Raw genomic sequence first — 27,526 nt, forward strand, 5'->3', positions numbered from 1 at the left:
ATGTCTAAGATAAAACAGCAGTAACATCCCCCAGCCCCAAAATTAATGAGCTTGAGTTAATATTTGTTTTGGTACCTGTATTAGTAATTTGAAAATTGGTATAAACCAGGAAATGAAGAAAAATACTTTATTTTAAATAATATAAAGAATGACTTTGAAATAGTACAACTAAGCCATAAGAAAAAATATAACAAAAAAAATTTGTTATCATTACAAAAACCGTAATTTAAAATCAGAAATAAAGCTCTCAAAATCATGTAAATTTTTAAATAATTAATGCTGTGCATCATGTCTTCTCTTGCTTTCTACAAAATATTTTAAAAGAAATCTATACACTACTCATATAAAACAAATTTTTAAGTGTCAAAAACAATCAAACTCAAGTGGCTCAGTAAAATCTTCAGAAGAAAAACTAACCTGCCCATTATCTTTCTGTATTATGAAAATTTCCCCCATCTTTTATCTATAAAGGCTAGCATGATCTGACAACAGTGCATATTTTCAATCAAAAGAGAAACTTAGAGAAAATATATCAAGACCTTTGACTTCGTTATCTAATCCATCCAATGAAAGCAAGTTATTATCAGAATTCTTATTTGAAGTTATAGTACAAGGGCCATCTTCATATGATTCCTATCAAAATAAAATTTAAAAAGCATTAGCAGTTATACTTAATCATACTATCAAATCCATCAACAACTATGGTTACTCTGCTAACTGTTGGCCTCATTTATTTGCTACAGTGAGCATTTTCTCGTCCTCCAAATTCATAACTTCTTCCATGGATCTTATTCTATCACTCCAACTCACACCTACTATATTCTTAAATCCCCTTTCACACTCAAGCTACTATCCTAATTCTTCTTAATTCAAATTATCTCTCAGGATATCTACTTATATATGATATGTATATACACGAGTGTTCATATAAGCACACACATATGCTTATGCATCTTAAGTAAGGAATAATGGCAAGAGAGATGGACTACTAGAGTCAGACGGGGAAAGAAGAGAGGCACAGATATGAAATTCTTTGGGTCACAGTGTAAGCAGGTTGGAGTGAATTCTGAATATACTGAAGTGTTTTAGAAAAATATCTAACGCAACGTTTATTTGTGCAAAGGAACTGGTTTCTCACTTAACAAAAAAACACTTAAACTAAAAATACCCAGACTACTCTACAAGACCAGTAAATATGACGTATTATTCTGAGTGTCACGCTTTGAGGGAATTTACATAAACTAGAACTCAAGAAGAAAGTGACCAGGACAAGAAAATCCGAAGCCACTCCTTGAGAAAGAGTTGCAGAAACTAGGCATATTTAGACTGGAAAAATATAAAAGAGGACATGAGAATTATCCTTCTATATTTTGAAAGTTGTCTTAATGGAAAACTGACCTAGTCACTCCCAAAGGATCAAGCGTACAAGCAAAAGTCAAGAATTTTTGGTTGATCCTCAAGCAAAATGAGAGAATTTTTGAGTGATCAGACATGCAATAGGTCACTTAATAAGAATACAGTGAGTACTGTCAATAGATGCAGTCATTCGTAAGTTTAAAAGAAATTAAAGCATTAGATCAAGCATTGGATGTAAAACCTCTAAACTATTCTCCAACTTAGAGCTTCTAGAATGCTAAGGCATAGATTTCTGATTATTTCTGCCTTCTGTTAAAAGTTCTCATACTGGACAATCTTCTTTATGTTCCCCTTCACAACCTTAGGTGACTGAACTCTAAAGTGAATTTTTTTCAGTACTGTTCTTATTCTTAGAATGGCCCCTAAAAGACCATTTTTAAAAATAAAGTTCCTTCACATCCAACTGGTACTTCTTTGCTTTTCCCCAGAATTATCTTAAAGAATGTCAGTAATTACCTCAATACTAAAATCAGTAAAATACCATGATAGCACTACATCTAGATTTAAAGATTCCATTTATGAGACAGAAAACTAAAGCAAATAAACAGATTAAACAATACTTATATTAGAAGATCGAAAATTACATAAGCTTTATAATTGATTTTTAAAATGTCACACGAAGAGTGCATAATATAGTTTAATTGAACAATATAAATATATTTTCCATTTACTTAAGAATTCCTAGGCCAGGCGCTGTGGCTTACACCTGTAATATCAACACTCTGGGAGGCTGAGGCGTGCAGATCACTTGAGGTCAGGAGTTCAAGACCAGCCTAGCCAACAGGGTGAAACCCCGTCTCGACTAAAAATGAATCGCTTGAACCCAGGAGGTGGAGGTTGCAGTGAGCCGAGATCTTGCCACTGCACTCCAGCCTGGGCAACAGAGTGAGACTCCGTCTCAAAAAAAAAAGAATTTCTGGCCGGGTGTGGTGGCTCATGCCTGTAGCCCCAGCACTTTGGGAGGCTGAGGCAGGGAGATAACTTGAGGTCAGGAGTTCGAGAACAGTCTGGACAACATGGTGAAACCCCATCTCTACTAAAAATACAAAAATTAGCCAGGTGTGGTGGCAGGCGCCTGTAATCCCAGCTACTCAGGAAGCTGAGGCATAAGAATCATTTGAATCCGGGAGGCAGAGGTTGCAGTGAGCCAAGATCATGCCACTGCACTCTGGCCTGGGCAACAGAAAAGACTCCATCTCAAAAAAAAAAAAAAAAAAAGAATTTCTTCTAGGCTGGCATGATGGCTCACACCTGTAATCCCAGCACTTTGGGAGACCAAGGCCTGGATGACAGAGCGAGACCCTGTCTCAAAAAAAAAAAAAAAAAAAAAAAAAAATTCTTCTAAACAAAAAACAGTGACTCTTGATTATCTGAACTAAGCATAGGAACTTGGCATTTGACTACTACCAAGTGGCATACTATTGTACCTTAGAAGTCTGACAAAACATCAAACGCCCATCAACTTAAGCCAACAGGACAATCAATCTTACTCTAGAACTCGAGGTTAAGAAAGGGGTAATTAAAAAACAGTAACTCCTGAGAGTACATAAAGAAGGGAAATCAACGGAAGGTTGGAGGGAAATGCCCACCCACCTAAAAAGTATGAGTTCCCGAAGGTGGCTATAAAAGCATGTTGAAAAGGTACAAAAGAGGCTGGGCATGGTGGCTCATGCCTATAATCCTAGCACTTTTGGAGTCTGAGGCGGGCAGCTCACCTGAGGTCAAGAGTTCGAGACCAGCCTGACCAATATGGTGAAACCCTCTCTCTACTAAAAATACAAAAATTAGCTGGGCGTGGTGGTGTGCGCCTATAGTCCCACCTACTTGGGAGGCTGAGAGAGCAGAACTGCTTGAACATGGGAAGTGGAGGGTTGCAGTGAGCCAAGATCGCGCCATTGCACCCCAGCCTGGGCAACAGAGCGAGACTCTGTCTCCAAAAAAAAATTAGCCGGGCGTGGTGGTAGGTGGTGGATGCCTTTAATCCCAGTTACTCAGGAGGCTGAGACAGGAGAATCGCTTGAACCCAGGAGGTGGAGGCTGCAGTGAGCTGAGATTGTGCCACTGCACTCCAGCCTTGGAGACAGAGCGAGACTCTGTTTCAAAAAAAAAAAAAAAAAAAGAAAGAAAAAGAAAAGAAAAATGAGGAAGCAACCCCAGAGCATGTAGATAATAAAGAATTGACTGTAGGCATTCATAATGAATTAAACAGACAAGTCAGAAATTCTATTCTGCACATCTAGCCTATCTAATTCAATTCTTAACGTGTAATTCACTTTTAATCTTTTAAGAAAGAGATCAGGCCAGGCGCGGTGGCTCACACCTGTAACCCTAACACTTTGGGAAGTTAAGGTGGGCAGATCACTTGAGGTCAGGAGTTCGAGATCAGCCTGGCCAATATGGTGAAACCTCACCTCTACTAAAAATACAAAAATTTGCCTGGCATGGTGGCATGTGCCTGTAATCCCATGTACTTGGGAGGCTGAGGCAGGGGAACCACTTAAACCTGAGAGGCGGAGGTTGCAGTGAGCTGAGATCACACCACTGCACTCCAGCCTGGACGACATAGCAAGACTCTGTCTCAAAAAAAAAAAGAAAATGATCAATTCACACTGATAGTACACACCTGAAAAGAGTGCACATAAGGGATCACTGTAGTTAGTTAAAAACAGCTTTTAAACCACTGACCTAAGAGCTCACCTCTGACAGATCAAAACTGACCAGATTCCACACAATTAATATGAATAATTATACTAGTTAAACCAAAATGTAAAAACTGAAGTATAGTTTTTGTGGTTTGCTTCATTTATTTTTTACATATACCTGGTTTTGAATACTATTTTTCTGGAGATACTGACTCCAAGGATCTGGTATCTGTTCATCTGATGCTCGATTAGATGTTCGAGAATTAATTTTAAGTAAATAGCAACCCTGAGTTCCATATTTCTGTTTCATTTCTTCATAAATTGATTCAGCTCTAAAACAGAAAATGGAAAAAAATCTGAAGTAAAAGAGGAGTAGGCCTTAGGCAATAATAGATACTAAAGTAGTACAAAAATAACATTAAAATAATCCCCCAAAAAGGCAGAATAGAAAATTAGGACAGAATAACCTAAAAGCTAAAACAAAAATCATGATGGCAATTGAAATTTAGCTAGCTTAGATACCACCTTAAAGCAGTTACCAAAGAGTGTTCCGTGGAATAAAATTCTGCAAGATAATCCTCTACGTTATTCAAAGAGAGAGCTCTGGTGGTCAAACTAGATCGGGGGGGAACTACAGTAAACAAAACAAGTGTTTTGACCTGGCGTGGTGGCCATAATCCCAGAACTTTGGAAGGCCAAGGTGGGAAGATCACTTCAAGTCAGGAGTTAGAGACCCTCCCAGGCAACATAGGGAAACCCTATCTCTACCAAAATTAAAATTAACCAGAAATGGTGGCACACACCTGTGGTCCCAGCTGCCCAGGAGGCTGAGGTGGGAAGACTGCTTGAGCCCAGGCACTGCACTCTAGCCTAGGCAACAGAGTGAGACCCGCATCTCAAAAAAAAAAAAAAGGAGGAAAAGCAAGAAAAAAAAAAAAAACCTGGAAAACTAACCACATTCAAATGCAAATACTAATACTATGTAAGCAACAAGCCTAGCAAACAACAAACTAATACTGCGCACTAAAAAATTATGGCTGGATAAGTAAAATAGTTATAGAAAATTTGTATAAATGCAGATGCATGTGTGTGTGTACACACACTCAAGGACAATAAAGCAAACTCCTGCTTACCTTACTAATAATACTGCTAAACCTAAGAACCATTCATCTAATACTTGAATTACTACCTTATATATCCTAGTTACAACCGTTCAATACGGAAGACACACTCCAAATTCAACTGACAGAAACTAATTCTAATAGTCATTTCAAATTTTTTCTATTAATATAGTAGTACACTTTATCCAACAGGCTACAGACATTTCAAAATATCCTAAAGATTAGTAATCTTCAAAGTAATTAATTGGATCTACAGAGGACAATTTAATAAAAAGATGGTGGTCCATGCTCAGGACAAGGCGGGTAATGATTATTAAACTACATTTCCTCAGTGGCACTAGGGCATCAGAATAGTTTCAGACAAAACATTAATCTGCTCCACACCTTGAACCAAAAGCCAAAATAAGCTCCAAAGCCATGCAAGTAAAATTAGTCTTTATCCTATTTTTCAAGAATTTGTTTTATTTTTAAAGACAATCTATTCACACATCCCAAATACAAAAGGACTACTGCAAACAACAAATCATGAACATTAAAGGGAACAATTAAAAAATGTTTCAATATTTCTAAGGCTATGAAAAATACCAAGGCTATAAATATGAAGTCACAAGAGAATGGACAGTGAAAAAGTGCCTGTAAGGAAGTCAGGCCATGAAAAGTGAGAGGAAAACTGGGAAGCAGAAAAGAACAAAGAAAGAGAAATAATTTTATATAAAACCAGAAAAAACAGCTAAGATCTACAGTTGTGAAATGACAAGTGTTTTTGTACAGACTGGGTAAGCATATGAAATCGTTAACATAAGGCCAGGCGCGGTGGCTCATGCCTGTAATCCTACCACTTTGGGAGGCCAAGGTGGGCAGATCACCTGAGGTCAGGAGTTCCAGAGCAGCCTGGCCTACATGGTGAAACCCTATCTCTACTAAAAATACAAAAATTAGCCAGGCGTGGTGTCATGTGCCTGTAATCCCAGCTACCCAGGAGGCTGAGGCAGGAGAATCGCTGGAACTCAGGAAGCACAGAGGCTGCAGGGAGCCAAGATCGTGCTACTGCACTCCAGCCCGGGTGACAGAGTGAAACCCCGTCAAAAAAAAAAAAAAAGGAGGGGGCCAGGCACAGTGGCTCCCGCCTGTAATCCCAGCACTTTGGGAGGCCGAGGCGGGCGGATTACCTGAGGTCAAGAGTTCAAGACCAGCCTGGACAATATGGTGAAACCCCATCTCTATTAAAAATACAAAAATTAAGCCGGGCACGGTGGCTCACGCCTGTAATCCCAGCGCTTTGGGAGGCCGAGGTGGGCGGATCACGAGGTCAGGAGATCGAGACCATGGTGAGTCTCTACTAAAAAAAACACAAAAAATTAGCCGGGTGCGGTGGCAGGCGACTGTAGTCCCAGCTACTCAGGAGGCTGAGGCAGGAGAATGGCGTGAACCCAGGAAGCAGAGCTTGCAGTGAGCTGAGATCGCGCCACTGCACTCCAGCCTGGGTGACAGGGCAAGACCTCGTCTCACCGAAAAAAAAGAAATCTAACATAAAATAACTTGACTGTTGAATATAATGCCAGGATAAAACATAAATGCTTTATTAATAAAATTCACATTAAACTTTTACATTCTTGTATCAAAAATAAATCCAAAATGTAAACAAGCTATCTCCAAATTAATGTCAAATCATTTAACTAGAAAAAATTTAAAATTAAAATAAAAACTTACCTCTGTTCATCTCCTGCACTTACATCATGTAAAAGTACATAGTATTTAAGTGTATTTGGTATAAACCACTTGGGGTAGGAATAATCACTGTTGTGCTGAATTCGATGCTGTTCTTGTGACAACTTTGAAAACTGTTCCACAGGTTCAGCTTCACTAGATGACGCTACCAACATACCTTGTAAACCATATTATTAAGGTAATTATCGCTTATTACTCAATGATAAATATTGTCCTATTGAGATAAACAGTTTTTTGTTTTTTGTTTTTTTTGTTTTTTTGAGACAAAGTCTCACTCTGTAGCCCAGGCTGGAGAGCAGTGGCGTGATCTCAACTCACCCCAACCTCCGCCTCCCAGGTTCAAGCGATTCTCCTGCCTCAGCCTCCAGAGTAGCTGGGATTACAGGCGCGAGCCACTGCACCCAGCTAACTTTTTATATTTTTAGTAAAGATGGGGTTTCACCATGTTGGCTAGGCTGGTCTTGAACTCCTGACCTCAGGTAATCCGCCCGCCTCAGCCTCCCAAAGTGCTAGGATTATAGGCATGAGCCACCGCGCCCAGCGGTATTTTCACAGCAAAAAAAAAAAAATCCAATTTCATAAGTTTTAATTGCAAGCACAAAATAATTTCTCCAACACTCCAAATAATTCAATACTCCAGATAATTCTAACAGATTTTTTTGTTGAGAGTTTTTTGGGCCATTAATATATATATATAAAAAGGAAACTCATAAAAATAAAAATGGACAACTGTACAACTTCAACAGAATGAATTCTGCTGCATCTTGCTTCTCTCCATTCCATCTCACTGCAGTTACAAATTTCATCCTACCTCTTAACTTTTGTCAGTAACCGCATTAAGAAAAACTAAGCCACAATCATCAAAAAAGAATACCCATTAAAAAATTACTAAAAATATCAAAAATTATTTTTCATGAGTCTTAGGATAAGCAGTCAATTCTGAGGCAATCAGCAAAAGCAGTTAACATTGTTTACATTTTCTTTCTAAAATGGCTAAAAAACTTATTAAGCATGAAATATTCAAGCTAGGGGGCTAAAGAAAAATAAGCAAGCCCTCTGTACTCTTATTTTATAATCAAAAACTAAATTGATTAAAAAATTGTTATAGCAGTCCTGTATCTAGGAGGCCATTTAACAAAATAACAAGACTCCATGTATTGTCAATCAATAAAAAATAATTTCTCTATTCTCTATATCTTCAACAATTTTGCCTTCATTAACTATTTCTGAGATTAATAATTTCCATAATATTTGATTTCAGGAGAACATAAATGTCAAAGGATACATGCTAAATAGTGGTTCAGAAATTCATGATCCGATGCTGGCATCGACTGAAGAAAGGTTTCTCTGTAAGATTCAAACCATGGAGTAGTGGCTAAAATTAACAATATACAAAACAGTTAAAATTATTCAACAGAATCAGTTTACAACAGACAAAATTTCAAGTCCATATTCCTAAAAGGTATTAAAAAAAATTTCTAACAGTAAACAAGCATTTTTCACCTGTGCTTTCAGATGTACGTGTGTGTATATAAAAACTGTGTATAGGGCCTGGCGCGGTGGCTCAGGCCTGTAATCCCAGCACTTTGGGAGGCCAAGGTGGGTGGATCACGTGAGGTCAGGAGTTCGAGACCAGCCTGGTCAACATGGCGAAACCTCGTGTCTCTACTAAAAATACAAAAATTAGCCGGGCATGGTGGCACGTAACTGTAATCCCAGTTACTCAGGAGGCTGAGGCAGTAGAATTGCTTGAACCCGGGAGGTGGGGGTTGCAGTGAGCCGAAATCATACCACTGCACTCCAGCCTGGGTGACAGAATGAGACTCCGTCTCAAAATAATAATAATAATAATAATAAACTGAGTATATATGTACACACACCTTTTAAGCCATTCACAAGAATATATTCACACAAGAATATATTCATATATTCATGAGTATATATATTTGCAAAAATAAAACCGAATTATTCTCAAACCTAGTGTTCCCACAACCTACTTACCTATTAATGCTCTAAATATTACCTACATGAGTAAAAAGACTATTTCTTTAGAATTCAAGTTCTGTGACCCTGCCACTAGTCACACTGCCATAAGTAGGTCTTTTTCAGAAATAACACTTAGCGTAGAGGTTCTCAACTGAGCATGATTTTGACCCCTAGGAAACAACTGGCAACGTCTCAAGATATTTTTCGTTATCGGTTCTGGGGTAGGTGGCTTATGCTACTGGCATCAAAGAGGTCAGGAATAATGCAAAACATCTCACAAGACAAGACAAGACAGCCCCCACAATAAAGAATTATCTAGTTCAAAATGTAAACGGTGGTATGGTTGATAAATCTTACTTTGTAATTTGATTACTTGAATATGACAGTAACAAAGCCTCTTAAATGAAATTTCGAAGTACACTTACTTTACAATCAAATACAAAGAAGTGTATTTTCATTGTTTGTATAAATGTATATAATGTGATTCTTAAAAAGTCAACTCTCTCTTGTTCCACATCAAGTATTTTGTATCACAACTATTCTTTTTATTTGAACTTACGTAAAACTTAGTGGTTTCACTAGGTTTTAAGCAGATTATCTATATCACAGTTTTACTAAAAGGACTCCATTCCTATGCTCATTTATGCTGACATATCAAATCTTATATTCCTTTTGCTTTCATCTTAACCACTGAAAACAGCAAATATATTATTTCTGCTTATATTATAATACTATATTAAACAACTGGAAGGGCTGAAAACAAACCCATTCATCTTAACCAAATAGCATTCTAACCTGGTGCCAAATATACAGGTATTTTAACTCCAGCAAATGCCTCATGAGAATGACCCATATATTACATATAGTCTGATTAGGAGAGCAACTACTATCACGATTTCATGTTCATTGTTATAAAAAAGGAAACGGGCAGGGCATGGTGTTTCACACCTATAATCCTAACACTTTGGAGGCTGGGTGCGGTGGCTCACGCCTGTAGTCCCAGCACTTTGGGAGGTCAAGGCAGGCGGATCACTTAAGGTCAGGAGTTCGAGACCAGCCTGGCCAACATGGTGAAACCCCATCTCTACTAAAAACACAAAAATTAGCCAGGCATGGTGGCACCCTCGTGTAATCCCAGCTACTTGCGGGGCTGAGGCAGGAGAATCACTTGAACCCAGGAGGTGGAGGTTGCTGTGAGCTGAGATGGTGTCACTGTACTCCAGCCTGGGCGATAGAGTGAGACTCAGTCTCAAAATAAATAAATAAATAAATAATAATAATAATAATAATAATAATAATAATAATCCTAACACTTTGGGAGGCTGAGGTGAGTGGACTGCTTGAGCCCAGGAGTTTGAGACCAGCCTGGGATACATGGCGAAACCCCATCTCTACTAAAAAAAATACAAAAAATTAGCCAGGTATTGTGATGCATGCGTGTAGTCCCAGCTACTAGAGAGGCTGAGGTGGGAGGATCACCTGAGCCCAGGAAGTCAAGGCTGCAGTTAGATGAGAACGTGCCACTGCACTCCAGCCTGGGTGACAGGAGTGAGACCCTGTCTCAAAAAATATAAAATAAAATCAAAATAAAAGAGGAAAACATTCCCATAAAACATTACAATCTACATTTAAAAAAAGGCAAAATTGGAGAATAAATGAAACACACTAGTATCTGTTACAATAGGAAACTAATCTTGTCGCCCACCACGAACACCTACCCTTCTCCCCAACTCAGTCAAAATAAGTCTACCTGGAAATTTAATGTATATTTAGTACCAATGATAAGAAAATAAGAAATACATAATGAAAATTTTGGTTAAATAGAAAGGGATCTCCACATATACAAGGAAATTACTATCTCCACCTTTTAAAATTATTTTTTCTATTTACTTTGTTGCTTCAATGTTTCCTGAATTAAACAAATGACAGATAAATTATAGTCATATGAAATTGGGTTTGTTTCATGGTGGAGGTGGAAAGTTCTGAACAAAGCAGATCTTCCAAAATAGCTCTTCTTAGCAACACTATCTGTAATGACACTGAAAGACTAGAAAACACACGCGCTCATCAGGAGAAAACTGATGAACAACAGTTCATGATGGACAACAAATGTCTCATGAGAATGACCCATATATTCTACACAGTCTAATTATTAGAAGAGTTACTACTGTAACAATTTCTTGTTCATGTAATCCCAGCTGCTTCATGTTCATTCTTATAAAAGAGGAACTAGGACTGAGGCAGTGGCTCATGCCTGTAATCCTAGCACTTTGGGAGGCTAAGGCAGGCAGATCGATTGAGCTCAGGAATTTGAGACTAGCTAGGCAACATGGTGAAACCCCATCTCTACTAAAAAAAATAGAAAAAAATGGCTGGGCACAGTGGCTCACACCTGTAATCCCAACACTTTGGGAGGCCGAGGCAGGCGGATCACCTGACGTCAGGAGTTCGAAACCAGCCTTGACCAACATGGTAGAACCCTGTCTCTACTAAAAATGCAAAAATTAGCTGGGCATCGTGGCATCTGCCTGTAATCCCAGCTACTAGGGAGACTGAGGCAGGAGAATCGCTTGAACCCAGGAGACGGAGGTTGCAGTGAGCCGAGATTGCGCCACTGCACTCCAGCCTGGGCAACATGTTAGAGCGAAACTCCGTCTCAAAAAAAAAAAAAAAAAAAATTAGCTGGGCATTGTGGTGCACGTCTTTAGTCCCAGCATTCTCTTGAGGTGTAGTTAAATAAATTATGGCCCATCCATTAAAAAGATACATTAGCAGCTGTAAAAGAAAGGGGAAAAATCTCTACATATTACAATGAAGTGCTCTTCCAGATATATTAAGTGAAAAAAGCGACAGCAGAAAAGTATGCATTTTTGTGCAAGAAAAGGAAAATATGAAGAGCCATACTTATATTTGCTTATAGTTTCAAAGAGAAGTAAAAGAATAAATCTACTACATTTAATTATCTATACAAGAGAGAAGAGAAAGAAAGGAGATAAGAAAGGAGAGGGATCTACCAAGTCCTGTGAATAAAGAGATCTTTAGGCCAGGCACAGTGGCTCACGCCTGTAATCCCAACACTTTGGGAGGCCGAGGCAGGCGGATTACCTGAGGTGGGGAGTTCCAGACCAGCCTGACCAACGTGGAGAAACTCTGTCTCTACTAAAAATACAAAATTATTGGGTGGGCGGGGTGACGCATGCCTCTAATCCCAGCTACTTGGGAGGCTGAGGCAAGAAAATCACTTGAACTCGGGAGGTGGAGGTTGCAGTGAGCTGAGATCGCGCCATTGCACTACTCCAGCCTGGATGACACAGTGAGACTCCGTCTCAAAAAGAAAAAAGTTATCTTTCAGATTTGATTTGGCCAGAAAAGCCTCTAGTCCGCATTGTCAGCCTCGGAGCCTTCTGCAATGTATAATGTAGCTTTCTCATCTCACCTTCTGGAAAACAGAATGTGATTAAATATTTCATTTATTACGCTTCGATTTTCTTGTATCTGGGTTCTACTCTTAGGATGAGATTATCCAATTACATATATATTTAGAGGAAGAAATGAAGGGGAAATTCAAAATGTTTATGGTGCTTTCTTACTGTCTGAAAATTGAATAAAATCAAATTTATCAGCTGTTCCCCCTAATTACACAAAAGATCTTTTGAGAACTATATTACATGAGTGCTTCTGCCTCTTTAAGACAAAAGAAGAATGTAACCCAAAACTGTCATTTTTTCTTAAAGTTCATCATAAAAGTACTAAAAGAGTAACTGTAATTAGATTTTTATTGCATTTAAGTAAAGTAAGGTCTATGTGTTTGAGGGGAAAAAAAAGAAGGGACATGAATAGAGGACAAGCCTTCTCTGTATCTTGCTTTATATAGTTTTGAGTTTGAAACTATGTGAATGTACACATAATTAAAAATAAATTAAAAAGCAAAATACATACACATTCAGACATACACAGACATACTCTTAAATTTAAATAACTTTCTAAATACTAGTAGTAACTGGTAGCTTGTGGCTGGGTGTGGTGGCTCATGCCTGTAATCCCAGCACTTTCGGAGGCTGAGGTGGAGGGATCACTTGAGCCCAGGAGTTGGAGACCAGCCTGGGAAACATAGCAAACCCTGTCTCTACAAAAAGTACAAAAATTAGTCGGGAGTGGGACATGAGGCTATAGTGCTGGCTACTCGAGAGGCTGAGGTGGGAAGATCGCTTGAACCCAGGAGGTCAAAGCTGCAGTGAGCCAAGATGGTGCCACTGCACTCCAGCCTGGGCGACGACAGAGCAAGACCCTGTCTCAAAACGAATAAACAAAAAACAAAAAATTTTCTTGCACTTATCTTGGATAAAAATCACTATTTTCCTCATACCCCTTTCCATCTCTACATGTTCTTTGTTTGGAATTGAAATAGCAACCATGTTTTCCTAAAGTTTTCTGGCCATGTTCAGGGGCTCACGCCTGTAATCCCAGCACTTTGGGAGGCCGAGGCAGGCAGATCACTTGAGCCCAGGAGTTCGAGATCAGCCTGGGCAACATGAGAAAACCTCATCTCTACAAAAAATGCAAAATTAACCGGGCATGGTAGCCCACACCTGTAGTCCCTGCTACTCGGGAGGCTGAGGTAGGAGGATCGCTTGAGCCCAGGAGGCAGAGGTTGCAGTAAGCCAAGACAGAGCCACTGAACTCCAGCATGGGTGACATAATGAGACCCTGCCTCAAAACAAAACAAAACAAAAACATGCAGAATGTACTGTTTTGGTAAGGAAGGGTAATATGGTCTTCCTTTCTTTTAAAATAAGATGCAGCCCAAAATATACCATTCAAAGACTATGCTTGGATTTAACAGATAATGCTGTAAGAGTAGACAGGATAATGGATGATAAAATAGATAACAAAAGTTGAAAAAGCATCATTAGACCTTCCTCATTTTAGAAAAATTAGACATGTCAATTGGGACAAATACAAAACAGTACCTAAGTAGGAAAAAAAGACAATAGATACGAAGTAGGTGAGAAAAATCTAGAAAACTGAAACCATCACAAGAAATCCCTGTATATAACAAAGACTTTCAGCTCCATCAATGTGTCTTTCCAATTACTGTACCAAGGAATAGTAGCTTTAAATGACCGATCTGAAGAAAACACGGCACTGTTAAGCTTATGAGGTAAATATCTAACGTCTATGTGTTTAACAGAATGAATGACAAGTATGCTGACTCACATTAATGGTGAAAATTAGAAGCATACATCTGAATATATAAGAATTAATACCTTATTAAAATGGATAAAATCACTTTTCTATGATCTCCAAAGAGTATTATTCTGTTATAATGAAATTTTACTAAAATTAACATAGTACTTCATCATATCTCATTCTCAGTCTTCATGGCCAACATAAAAATAAAGCTGAAAGGAAGTGCCTTTCAGTAAAAGGGAAAGAAGCTAAAAAAAAAAAAAAAAAAAACTGTTTTCTTCTGGTGTGTAGTTTAACCTACTTAAGCCCAGGAGTTCGAGACCAGCCTGGGCAACCTAGTGAGACCCTATCTCTAGTTCTAAAAATAATAAGGCCGGGTGTGGTGGCTCATGCCTGTAATCCCAGCACTTTAGGAGGCTGAGGTGGGTAGATCACCTGATGTCAGGAGTTTGAGACCAGCCTGGCCAACATGGTGAAACCTCATCTCTACTATAAATACAAAAAATTAGCCAGGCGTGGTGGCGGGTGCTTGTAATCCCAGCTACTTGGGAGGCTGAGGCAGGAGAATTGCTTGAACTTGGGAGGCGGAGGTTGCAGTGAGCTGAGGTCGCACCATTGCACTCCAGCCTGGGCAACAAGAGCGAGAATCCGTCTCAAAAAAAAAAAAATACAAAAATTAGCTGGGCGTCGTGGTGGGCACCTGTAATCCCAGCTACTTGGGAGGCTGAGGTAGGGAGAACTGCTTGAACTAGGAGGCAGAGGTTGCAGTGAGCCAAGATCGTGCCAGTGCACTCCAGCCTGGGCGAAAGAGCAAGACTCTGTCCCTCCCCACCGGAAAAAAAAAAAAAAAGCTGGGAGTGGTGGCTCACACCTGTAATCCCAGCACTTTGGGAGGCCAAGACAGGTGGATCACTTGAGTCCAGGAGTTCAAGACCAGCCTGGCCAACATCATGAAACTCTGTCTCCACTAAAAATACAAATAATAATAATAATTTTTTTTAATATGCCTGAAGCAGGAGAATCGCTTGAACCCGGGATGTGGAGGTTGCAGTGAGCCAAGATCGCACCACTGCACTCCAGCCTGGGCAACAAGAGCGAAACTCCGTCTCAAAAAAAAAAATCTGCCTGAAGAGTTAAGCTATAGTAATTGCCTCCACCTGCTTTTAAATGCAAATAGCAATCAATCCTCCCATATGAGGAGATGTTGAGAATGCAAGTAATATAATTAGATAAAACCATTTCCCACAACCAAATAACTATGTTGTTCCTATAAATGATCTGCCAAACCACTTTAATAGAAAAAAAAGGCCCAGGACACAGCCAGAGAGCAGATTTCAGAATCCTTCTCTGGATAAACTAAATGGCCTCAAAGAAAAAAACTATAAGTAATAAAAATTGGGCAACCCTTAAACCTATTCTTAGCCTTACCACCCAATAAAGAAGTCTACTAACTGATAAGCTTTCTTATACTCAGTTGGGGTTTTAATGCCTCAATTTGAAATAGAAAATAATGCATGGTCTAATCAAACATTTGAGGTTAAGTGTCCAACATGAAAAAAATCAAAACAAATAAAAATAATACGAATGAAAAAAAAGGCACAGGATAGAAGAAAACTTAAAAAAAAGCCAACAACAATTTATTAATATCTTCAGAGTTAAGATACTATAAAACCTTAATAGCATGGCATAATAAAGGAAAATCTAGAGAAGAAAATAGCTCCAAAAAAACCCCAAAAAGACACCAAACATTAAAACTTCAATAGAAGGATCAGAAGATAAAGTCAAGGATATTCATACCCAGAAAAATAAAACAAAAAGACAGAGATGGACAATTTTAGAAAAAAAGAACATTAGAGGATCAACTAAGGAAGTTCTACATCCAACTAACAGTAGTTTCAGAAAGAACAGAGGAAAACAATAGGGGAGAAATTAACAAAGAAAGAATACAAGACAGTTTCTCAGGGCTAAAAAGTGCATAACCAGACTGTCAAAAGAAGCTACTCAGTAAAATAAGTGAAAAAGGAGTTATAAACCCCAACATGAAATTTCAAAATAGCAGAGATAGAGACCTTCAAAAACTTCTAAAAGCTGGAGGGCTGGGGGTAATACATATAACGGCTTCTAGCTTTTTTAAGAGCAATGCTTGAAGCTAAAAGAAAGTGGATCAATTCTGAGGGAAATGATTTATAACTAACAATGTACACAGTCAAACCATCAATCAAGTATATAAAATAAGAACATTTTCCAACACTCATTCCTCAAAAATTTTATTTTCCATGTACCCTTTCTCAGGAAGCTACTAGAGATGTCCTTCACCATATTAAGGAAATACACAAAAAATATATATAAAGGAAATACTACAGAGAAGTGAAGGGAAGGAAATCCTCAGGATGACAGCTGTGGAGTGGGCCTTGGACAGCAACCAGTCCAACATAAAATTGAACACCATTTCCCAGTTTTTATTTCATTATAGTCTCTGTGTTTTAGAGCTTTTTTCTAATCAATCCTTTCCCCCGATTAAAGTATTTTTTAAAATAACACCACAATTGTATTGTGTATCTATTTATGCATGGAGACCCTTTGGAGAGCCACAGACCATTGTAATAGCTAAGATTTTTTTGTCCCCCAAGGACCAATTTTTACCACATAGGAATATCATCCTTAATGAGAATGTATGCAGTAACAATAGAGATTTCTTGAAGGAGCTATTGATAAATGGGTTATTTGACAAATTAATCTCTCGAGTAGAAAATACAATTTAAAAAGTCTGAGAAAATAGCAATAGACACAAAGAACTGAGCAAGACTTTTGTTTTGGTTTTTTTTTTTTGAGACAGAGTTTCGCTCCTGTTGTCCAAGCAGGAATGCAATGGCGGGATCTCGGCTTACTGCAACCTCCGCCTCCCAGGTTCAAGCAGCTGGGATTACAGGAGCGTGCCACCACACCCAGCTGATTTTTTGTATTTTTAGTAGAAACAGGGTTTCACCATTTTAGCCAGGCTGGTTTCGAACTCCTGACCTCAGGTGATTCAGCCTCCCAAAGTGCTGGGATTACAGGCATGAGCCACCACAAGATGTTTTTAAAAAGACAATTACTAACTCCTGAAAACACAAAATACTGTATCAGAAAGCCCAATAATTGGCTAAGCAGTGAAGAAGTGAATGACATTTAGTCATATTATAAGCAGTGAATATTAACCAAAAACTATGAGATGGAGTGGAAAGGACGAAGAGTAATTAAGCCAAATCCTTATCAATGATAATGAGAAGTCAATAAATAAAATTTATTTAAATTTAAAACTTATTACACCATAGACAGCCATATAAAAATATTACTTAGAAGCACATAATCAATACCTGAGGAAAAGACTACAGAAATTGGTGGGGCAAGGTACAGATCACTGTTGTTTTTTCCTTTAAGTCTTTTTATCATTATGTCTATGTACACGTATCATTTTGATAAATTTATTTTTCTTTTGAGGCAGGGTCTTGCTCTGTCACCCAGGTTGGAGTGCAGTTGCGCAATCACAGCTTTTTGCACCCTTGACCTCGCAAGCTCAAGCAATCTTCTCACCTCAGCCTCCTGAGCAGCTGGGACTACAGGCATACACCACCACACCCAACTAATTTTTTTTTTTGAGACTCACTCTGTTGCCCAGGCTGGAGGGCAGTGGCGTGATCTCAGCTGACTGCAACCTCTGCCTCCCAGGTTCAAGCGATTCTCCTGCCACAGCCTTCCGAGTAGCTGGGACTACAGGTGCCCGCTGCTGGCTAATTTTTGTATTTTTAGTAGAGACAGGGTTTCACTGTGTTGGCCAGGCTGATATGGAACTCCTGACCCCAAGTGATCCACCCTTCTCAGCCTCCCAAAGTGCTGGGATTACAGGCGTGAGCCACCATGCCCAGCCACCAGCTGATTTTTAAAAAAAAAATTTCCTTCAGATGGGGTCTGAATATGTTACCCAGGCTGGTCTTGAACTCCTGGCCTCAAGTGATCCTCCCACCTCAGCTTCCCAAAGTGCTGGGATTACAGGCCTGAGCGACTATGCCTGGCCTTAATAAATTGAAAGTAACAGGTATATGGGCTTTGGAGGTTAGCAAAATATTTGCAATATGAAAAAGATACTTTTGGTCAGCATCTGAACTCATTCCTGTCATCTCAGCACTCTGAGGGGCGGGAGAACTGCTTGAGGCCAGGGGTTTGAGACCAGCCTAGGCAACATAGCAAATGAATGGACCTGGTCACTCATGCCTGTAATCCCAGCACTCTGGGAGGCCAAAGCAGGCAGATCACTTGAGGTCAGGAGTTTCAGACGAGCGTGGCCAACATGGTGAAACCCTGTCTCTTATTAAAAATACAAAAATTAGCCGGGTGTGGTGGTGCACACCTGCAGTCCCAGAAACTCAGGAGGCTGAGGCAGAAGAATCGTGTGAACCCAGGAGGAAGAGACTGCAGTGAGCCAAGATCGTGCCACTACACTCCAGCCTGGGCAACAGAGTAAGACTCTGACTCAAAAAATAAAATTAAATTAAATTAAAATTAAATAAAATAAAAAACATACAGGCCAGGCACAGTGGCTCACAACTGTAATCCCAGCACTTTGGGAGGCCAAGGTAGGAGGATCGCTTGAGGCCAGAAGTTCAAGACCAGCCTGCTAATAAACACAGCGAGACCTTATCTCTACACACACACACACACACAAAAATTTTAATCAACCAAGCATAGTAGACACCTATAGTCCCAGCTACTCAGGAGGCTGAGATGGGATGACCCCTTGAGCTCAAGAGTTCAAGGTTATAGTGGGCTATGATCATACTACTGCACACCAGCCTTAGACAGGGTGATAGAGTAAGACCCTATCTCTTAAAAATAAGAAAAAAAAAATAAAAGAAATAAATATAAGATAAAAAGATATTTTTGTTTTTTAAATATGATAGGTAATCCCTCTCTGTGCCCCTTTAGCACTTTTGGCATACCAGATATGCCACAGCTCTATTACAATGTATTGTGATATTAACGTATTATAAATCAGACCATACTATGATTACCGATTAACACATTTGTCTCCCTACCAGATTATAAACTTTAAAGCATGTCTTGTTCATCTCTGTATCTCAATACAAAGCATATAGCAGAAATCAATAAATATTTGTTGCATGGCTAACAAAATTGTTAAGATCCTGCAAAACACAATCACATATAAAGGTCTACGAGAGGCCTTAAGAAAGAATCCAGCCAGGCCAGGAGTGGTGGCTCACGCCTGTAATCCCAGCACTTTGGGAAGCTGAGGCAGGCGGATCACTTGAGGTCAGGAGCTCGAAACCAGCCTGGCCAACATGGTGAAACTCCATCACCTCTAAAAATACAAAAAATTAGCTGGCGTGGTGGTGGGCACCTGTAATCCCAGATACTCAGGAGGCTGAGGCAGGAGAATCTCTCGAACCCGGGAGGTGGAGGTTTCAGTGAGCCGAGATCATGCCACCACACTCCAGCCTGGGTGACAGAGACTCCGTCTCAAAAAAAAGTGAAAAAAAAAAAAAAGAATCCAGCCAAACTCCTGTTTTCAGAGATGGAAACAGAGTCTCAGAAACACTAAGTGACTTGGCTGGGCATGGTGGCTCATGCCTGTAATCTCAACACTTTGAGAGGCCAAGGTGAGAGGATCACTTGAACATAGTGAGACCCTGTCTCTACAAAAAAATTTAAAAATTAGCCAAGCATGGTGGTGTGCAGCTATAATCCTAATTACTTGGGAGGCTGAGGTGAGAAGATTGCATAAGTCCAGGAATTCAAGGCTGCAATGAGCAATGATTACACCACTACACTCCAGCCTGTGTAACAGAGAGAGACCTTGTCTCTTTTAAAAAAAACATACTAGCCTGGCATAGTTGGTAGGCTGAGGTGAGAGGATCACCTGAGCCCAGGGAGGTTGAGGCTACAGTGAACTGTGATAGCACCACTGCACTCCAGGCTGGTTGACAGAGTGAGACCCTGTCACAAAAAATACTATGAATAAAAATAAAAAGAAACACTAAATGACTTATTCAGGTTATCTAATTAACTAATGACTATGGTAGTATAAAAACTTGGACACTCTGGCATTTGATTCACTGCCCTTCACACTACAACACTGATGAGAGAAAAATAACAGTTCAAATTCTATTCCTTTCTCCAAGAAATACCCAAATTTTTGCTTCATATTGAAAACATGCTAGGAACTGTTAAGAAATTCAGATTTTTTTGACTGGTAAAGATAACCATAATATTCTCAACTTAAAATTATCAAGTTGACTCATCTTGCTGGAACTAAAACTAAAGGCAAAGAAAAAAGAAAAAAATATAGAACACTTAAAACAAAATAATTCTACAAATATTTTTAACTATACAAGAGCAAACAACTAACTTGGTGACCTAAAATATGCCTGTTTCAAATTCTCTGCATATGTTTAGGAAAAAAAATTTTTTTTTTTTTTTAAACAGTCTCGCTCTGTTGCCCAGGCTGGAGTGCCGTGGTGCCATCTTGGCTCACTGCAATCTCTGCCTCCCGGGTTCAAGCGATTCTCCTGCCTTGGCCTCCCAAGTAGCTGCGATTACAGGCACCTGCCACCACACCCAGCTAATTTTTGTATTTTTAGTAGAGACGGGGTTTCACTATGTTGGCCAGGCTGGTCTTGAACTCCTGACCTCAAGTGATCCGCCTGCCTTGGCCTCCCAAAGTGCTGGGATTACAGGCGTAAGCCACCACGCCTGGCTGCAGGAAAATCTTTAAACATGAAATTAGGAAATATTAAAGTATTAAACTATCCTGGCCTAAAAAGATTATTTTATTAGACTGCTGAAATATGCTAATTTGATGATGTACTTTGAATATTTTCCCTCTAAAATATCTACCCCATGTCATTTAAGACTTTTTAATATTGGAAAACAGACCAAATACTTCTAATTCACTTTACATATTAACATATAATTTCAGGCTGGGAACAGTGGCTCACACCTGTAATCTCAGCACTTTGGAAGCTAAGCAGGAGGATCACTTGAGGTCAGGAGTTTAAGACCAGCCTGGGGAACATAATGAGACCCCCCCCCATCTCTATAAAAATTTAATTTAAAAAATAAAATACATATGTACATATATGATTTTACCTACCAATCTTGTTATGAAAACATTTACCATTCAAGTTAAAGACGTACTCACAACAGATTACATATTTACGCATTTTATAAACACTTCCTCCACTTAACACCAAGCAAGATAAAAATACAATAAACTTAATGCTTTTTATTTAATTATAATATTACTTATGTCACAAAAGAATTTTTTTAATTTACTGTTAGTTCTTTCATTCAACAAATATTTATTACGCATATGTTCTAGATACTACTTTAGGTCCTAAAATAATAAATAGGCAAAGTTCCTAGGACTGTTTTCAACATTGCATTTTCAGGCCCTAGCACTTAGTAAGCTCTTAAATATATGTTGATCATCTCCCAAGTCATAGAATCGCTTTTTCTAACAAAAGGAAATTTCATTCAAAAAATAACAATAAACCTTGTTACATACCACTGATGTTAAGGTCATAATCTCCTGCTGTAATCACATTAGCTACTAATCCTTCTGCAGGTTGACTGCCAGAAACAACATCATTCAAAAGCTTCCGGATGGCTCCAGGCTGAGGTGGCTGGGTGACAATGTTGCTTACTGCTATCTTCAAATTTTTAATTACGTGAAGTTGATTATTAGGATCTCTCATGTGAACTTTAAAGAAAAAAAGAAAAAAACTTGAAATTAATTCTATACAATGCATAATAACCCAAAATTGGGCTAATGGTTTACAAACAAAAAGGATGTACAAAGCAGAAGCCAGCAATTCCAAGTGGAACATTCTTCCAGAAATATAAATGGTTGACAACATTCCCTCATATACCAAAAGGGCTAGCTAGACAGTTTATCAACCGCAGGATTCCTTCCCCTCTCACTACTGCTCAGCTTTCCTACTGTAGGTCCTCTCCTTTCCTATGTTCGGAGTTGCCAGAAACCAACCACTATCCACACCACTTCCCTAATTCTCACCTCACACTAAAGCTGGTCCAAGGCAGCGTAAGGTCTGTGGTATTAACACTAAAAACAGTAAAAGGAAAAAGAAAAGGGAGTTAAATGTTGCACTTGGGCTTCCTTCTTCTTTCCCTAGTCGGCCTGCATTCTTAGCCTCTTTTTCACTCTCATAAAAATCAATGCCCACTCCAGTGCACGATGCTGTGGTGGAGGCTGTGCATGTGCAGGGCCAAGAGGTACGTAGAAACTCTCTGTACTTTCTGCTCAGATTTGCCATTCATCTAAAACTGGTCTTAAAAATAGAGTCTACTTAAAAAAAAACTCTGGCCAGGCACGGTGGCTCACGCCTATAATCACAGCACTTTGGGGGGCCGAGATGGACAGCTTGAAGTCAGGAGTTGGAGACCAGCCTGGCCAACATGGCAAAACCTTGTCTCTAGTAAAAATACAAAAAACTAGCTGGGTGTGGTGGTAGGCGCCTGTAATCGCAGCTACTCAGGAGGCTGAGGCAGGAGAATTGCTTGAACCCGGGAGGCGGAGGTTGCAGTGAGCCGAGATTGCACTGCTGCACTCTAGCTTGGGTGACAGAGTGAGACCTGGTCTCGAAACAAAACAAAACAAAACAACAAAAAAAACAATGTCCAGATCCCTTTTACCACCCTAATACTTCCTGCCTCCACCGTGCTATAGTCCTTGTTTCAGCCTATACAATTTATAACCAGTAAGTAGTTCAGAGCTTCAGGACAGGGAATAGGTTCTGAGGCAATTATAGCAAGAAGACAGTGTCCACAGTCCACAGAACAAAATGTGAGCATATTTTTTCGCATAATCAGACAAAATGTTCCACAGTAGCATTAAAAGCAGTCCATTACAGGGCTGGGCACAGTGGCTCACACCTGTAATCCCAGCACTTTGGTAGGTCTAGGTGGGTGGATCACCTGAGGTCAGGAGTTCAAGACCAGCCTGGCCAACATAGTGAAACCTCGTCTCTACTAAAAATACAAAAAGTAGCCAGGCATGGTGGCGGGCGCCTGTAATCCCAGCTACTGGGGAGGCTGAGACAGGAGAATCACTTGAACGTGGAGGTTGCAGTAAGCCAAGATTGCACCACTGCATTCCAGCCTGGGTGACAGAGTGAGACTCCGTCTCAAAAAAAAAAAAAAGCCAGGTGCAGTGAGTGGCTCACACCTGTAATCCCAGCACTTTGGGAGGCCAAGGCGGGCGGATCACGAGGTCAGGAGATCGAGACCATCCTGGCAAACACGGTGAAACCCTGTCTCTACTAAAAACATAAAAAATTAGCCAGGCGTGGTGGTGGGCAACTGTGGTCCCAGATACTCGGGAGGTTGAAGCAGGAGAATGGTGTGAACTCGGCAGGCGGAGCTTGCATTGAGCTGAGATCGCGCCACTGCACTCCAGCCTGGGCAACAGAGCGAGACTCCGTCTCAAAACAAACAAACAAAAAGGAGTCCATTATAATGATTGAGGACCCAGCTTTTGGAGTTGGACCTTAATTTAAATCCCAACCCATTACTTATCAACTGGGTTACCCTGAACAACTTAACCCTTCTGTGCTTCAAATTCCTCATCTGCACATGTGATTACTATCTACTTCACAGGATCATTTTAGGGATTTAGGTGAGCTGTTGTTAGACAGTAATTGCAAAGCACCGAGCACCATGCTCAACAATACGTAATGAAGGTGGTATAGCAGCAGGCATCACCTACTTCAACTGCACCATGGGTTATCATCACATACAAATAAGAGGCAACTTTGGGTAAGTGGTCTGGGTACCTACAAATAAAGAATGACACTTTCTTCTCAATGGAAAATGCCTTATACCAAAATCGAGGCCTGCCTATATTTTAAATAAAGTTATATCCATACAGACTTTTCTACATTTCCTATGTGTTCTATTGATCTCTAATATTTTTTACTAAAAAAAAAAAAAAGGCTCAAAAACGTTTTTAAAATACTGTATGTGGTACAAATGTGTATTTATATTGTAAATATAAATATATATATACAAAATGTATACATGCAGCCAGGCATGTTGGCTCACTGTTGTAATCCCAGCACTTTTGGGAGGCTTAAGTGGGCGGATCACTTGAGGTCAGGAGTTCGAGACCAGCCTGGCCAACAAGGTGAAACCCCCATCTCTACTAAAATACAAAAATTAGCCAGGCGTGGTGGCAAGCGCCTGTATTCCCAGCTACTTGGAAGGCTGAGGCAAGAGAATCACTTGAACCCAGGAGGCAGAAGTTGCAGTGAGCTGAGATTGAGCCACTGCACTCCAGCCTGGGCGACAGAGTGAGACTCCCTTTCAAAAAAAAAAAAAAGGGCACATGCAAATTCTAAGAAAGTGGTTGCCTATAAAAGGAAGGAAAGAAAAGAGACTAAGGTAGAAAGAAAACTTCAACCTGGGAAGTCTGTCCTATAATGTTTGATTTTTTTTTTTAAAGAAAAGATAAAAAGCAAATATGATGGAGGGTTAATATTTGTTAGTTCTGGGTAGTGGGGAGGTGGATGTTTCTTGTATTCTCTGCATTCTTCTATAACTGTTATGTTTTCTAACTTAAATAAACATACCAGCCTCTCTCCCTAAACTTCCCAGTCGGTTTAATTATGCAGTAGAGAAACAAAAAAAAAAACAAAACAAAAAAACCCAAAAAACTATGGTGCATTTCTGATATCCTTAGGAATACATTGGACAAGTATTTTCCTTAAAATTGCTTCACAGCTGGGCGCAGTGGCTCACACCTGTAATCCCAGCACTTTGGTAGGTCGAGGCGGGCAGATCACCAGAGGTCAGGAGTTCAAGACCAGCCTGGCCAACATGGTGAAACCCCGTCTCTACTAAAAATACAAAATTATTAGCCGGGCATGGTGGCGCACGCCTGTAATCCCAGCTACTCTGGAGGCTGAGGCAGGAGAATCGCTTGAACCCGGGAGGCAGAGGTTGCAGTGAGCCGAGACCACACCATTGTACTCCAGCCTGGGCAACAAGAGCTGAGATCACAGGCTCCGTCTCATAAATAAATAAATAAATAAATAAATAAATAAAATGTATTTTGAAAATAATGACACCTTTTACGCTTTTACCCAGCATATAAAACTGTATAAAGAAAACAGGCTAGGCCGGGCGCGATGGCTCATGCCTGTAATCCCAACACTTTGGGAGGCCTTGGCGGGCGGATCACCTGAGGTCGGGAGTTCGAGACCAGCCTGACCAACATAGAGAAACCCCGTCTCTACCAAAAATACAAAAATTAGCCAGGCGTGGTGGCAAGCGCCTGTATTCCCAGCTACTCGGAAGGCTGAGGCAAGAGAATCACTTGAACCCAGGAGGCAGAAGTTGCAGTGAGCCGAGGTTGCGCCACTGCACTCCAGCCTGGGCAACAAGAGCGAAACTCCATCTCAAAAACAAACAAACAAACAAACAAACCAAAAAAAAAACAGGCTTTATAAATAAGTCTGCAATTACAGGCTGGAGCCGCTGCACCCAGTGGCACCCAGTGGCTCAAGCCAGCTACTGGGGAGGCTGAGGCAGAATTGCTTGAACCTGGGAGGCGGAGGTTGCGGTGAGCCAAGATCGCGCCATTGCACTCCAGCCTGGGCAACAAGAGCGAAACTCCATCTCAAAAAAAAAAAGCAGGCTTTATGAACAAGCCTGCCATTATAGGCTTGAGCCACTGCACCCAGTGAGTGCCTCAAGCCTGTAATCTCAGCACTTTAGGAGGCTAAAGCAGGAGGATCACTTGCACCCAGGAATTCAAGACCAGCCTAGACAACAGAGGGAGAGAGACCCCATTTCTTTTTTTTTTTGAGACAGAGTCTCGCTCTGTCGCCCAGGCTGGAGTGCAATGGCATGATTTCGACTCACTGCACCCTCCGCCTCCCAGGTTCAAGCAATTCCCCTGCCTCAGCTTCCCGAGTAGCTGGGATTACAGGCGCCCGCCACCACACCTGGCTAATTTTTTGTATTTTTTTAGTAGAGATGAGGTTTCGCCATGTTGGCCAGACTGGTCTCGAACTCTTGACCTCATGATCCACCCGCCTCAGTCTCCCAAAGTGCTGGGATTACAGGCGTGAGCCACCACACCCAGCCCAAGACCCCATCTCTATCAAAAAATTTTTTAATTAGCTGGGTGTGATGGCACACACCTGCGTGCTACTCAGGAGGCTAAGGTAGGAGGATGTTGTATACTTTATACATATAAAACTTTACCATATTAAAAAACCCTCTGGCTGGGTGTAGTGGCTCAAGCCTGTAATCTAGGCACTCTGGGAGGCCGAGGCTGGCAGATCGCTTGAGCCTAAGAGTACAAGAACAGCCTGGGCAACATGGCAAAACCCCATCTCTACAAAAAAAAACTTTTTTTTAATTAGCCAAATGTGTGGTCTAAACCTGTAATCCCAGCTACCCAGGAGGCCAATGTGGAATAATCACTTGAGCCCAGGAGGTCGAGGCTGCAGTGAACCATGATCATGCACCCTGTATCCAGCCTAGGTGACAAAGCAAGACCCTGTCTTGAAAAATTAATAAATAAAACAAAATGAAAACAAATTTAGAAAAACTGACTTGAATTTTATTCAAACTTTGGTACTTCCACACCTTGGAGATTAATTACTTCATTATATAAACATGGTAGTCAAGATTGATGAAATATTTCCAACTAAAAGAAATTTAAGAGGCCAGACGCAGTGGCTCATGCCTGTAATCCAGCACTTTGGGAGGCCGAAGGCGGGTGGATCACTTGAGGACAGGAGCTCAAGACCAGTCTGGCCAACACGGCAAAACCCTGTGTCTACTAACAACACAAAAATTAGCTGGGAGTGGTGGCCCATGCTTGTAATGCCAGCTACTTAGGAGGCTGAGGCAGGAGAACTGCTTGAACCTGGGAGGCGGAGGGTGCAGTGAGCTGAGATTGCGCGATGGCACTGCAGTCTGGGTGACAGAGCAAGAAAAGGAGCTGGGCGCGGTGGCTCACGCCTGTAATCCCAGCACTTTGGGAGGCCGAGGCGGGTGGATCACGAGGTCAGGAGATCAAGACCATCCTGGCTAACATGGTGAAATCCCGTCTCTACTAAAAAAATACAAAAAATTAGCCAGGCATGGTGGCGGGCGCCTATAGTTCCAAGCTACTCAGGAGTCTGAGGCAGGAGAATGGCGTGAACCCAGGAGGCGGAGCTTGCAGTGAGCCGAGATGCACCACTGCACTCCAGCCTGGGTGACAGAGCAAGACTCCATCTCAAAAATAAAAATAAAAATAAAAATAAAGGAAAAGGAAAGAAATTTAAGGCCGGTCACAGTGGCTCGCGCCTGTAATCAAAGCACTTTGAGAGTCCAAAGCGGGTAAATTGCTTGAGTCCATGAGTTTGAGACCAG

At 40.5% G+C, this 27,526-nt stretch overlaps 1 protein-coding gene across 2 annotated transcripts in view; it reads right to left on the reverse strand.

Moving 5' to 3' along the window:
- TRAPPC8 (trafficking protein particle complex subunit 8) overlaps nucleotides 1–27,526 on the reverse strand; it is a 113,619-nt gene that overhangs the window by 79,278 nt on the left and 6,815 nt on the right. For both annotated transcript variants that reach the window (XM_054460307.2, XM_054460306.2), the window contains exons 2-6: nucleotides 21,645–21,839; nucleotides 8,193–8,282; nucleotides 6,890–7,064; nucleotides 4,237–4,390; nucleotides 540–633 (exon numbers count right to left, since the gene is read on the reverse strand). In XM_054460307.2, coding sequence (XP_054316282.2) covers nucleotides 540–633; nucleotides 4,237–4,390; nucleotides 6,890–7,064; nucleotides 8,193–8,282; nucleotides 21,645–21,839 — 708 coding nt within the window. The remainder of the gene's footprint in view (nucleotides 1–539; nucleotides 634–4,236; nucleotides 4,391–6,889; nucleotides 7,065–8,192; nucleotides 8,283–21,644; nucleotides 21,840–27,526) is intronic.

Source organism: Pongo pygmaeus, chromosome 17 (genome assembly GCF_028885625.2).
Source record: "Pongo pygmaeus isolate AG05252 chromosome 17, NHGRI_mPonPyg2-v2.0_pri, whole genome shotgun sequence".
Classification (NCBI taxonomy): domain Eukaryota; kingdom Metazoa; phylum Chordata; class Mammalia; order Primates; family Hominidae; genus Pongo; species Pongo pygmaeus.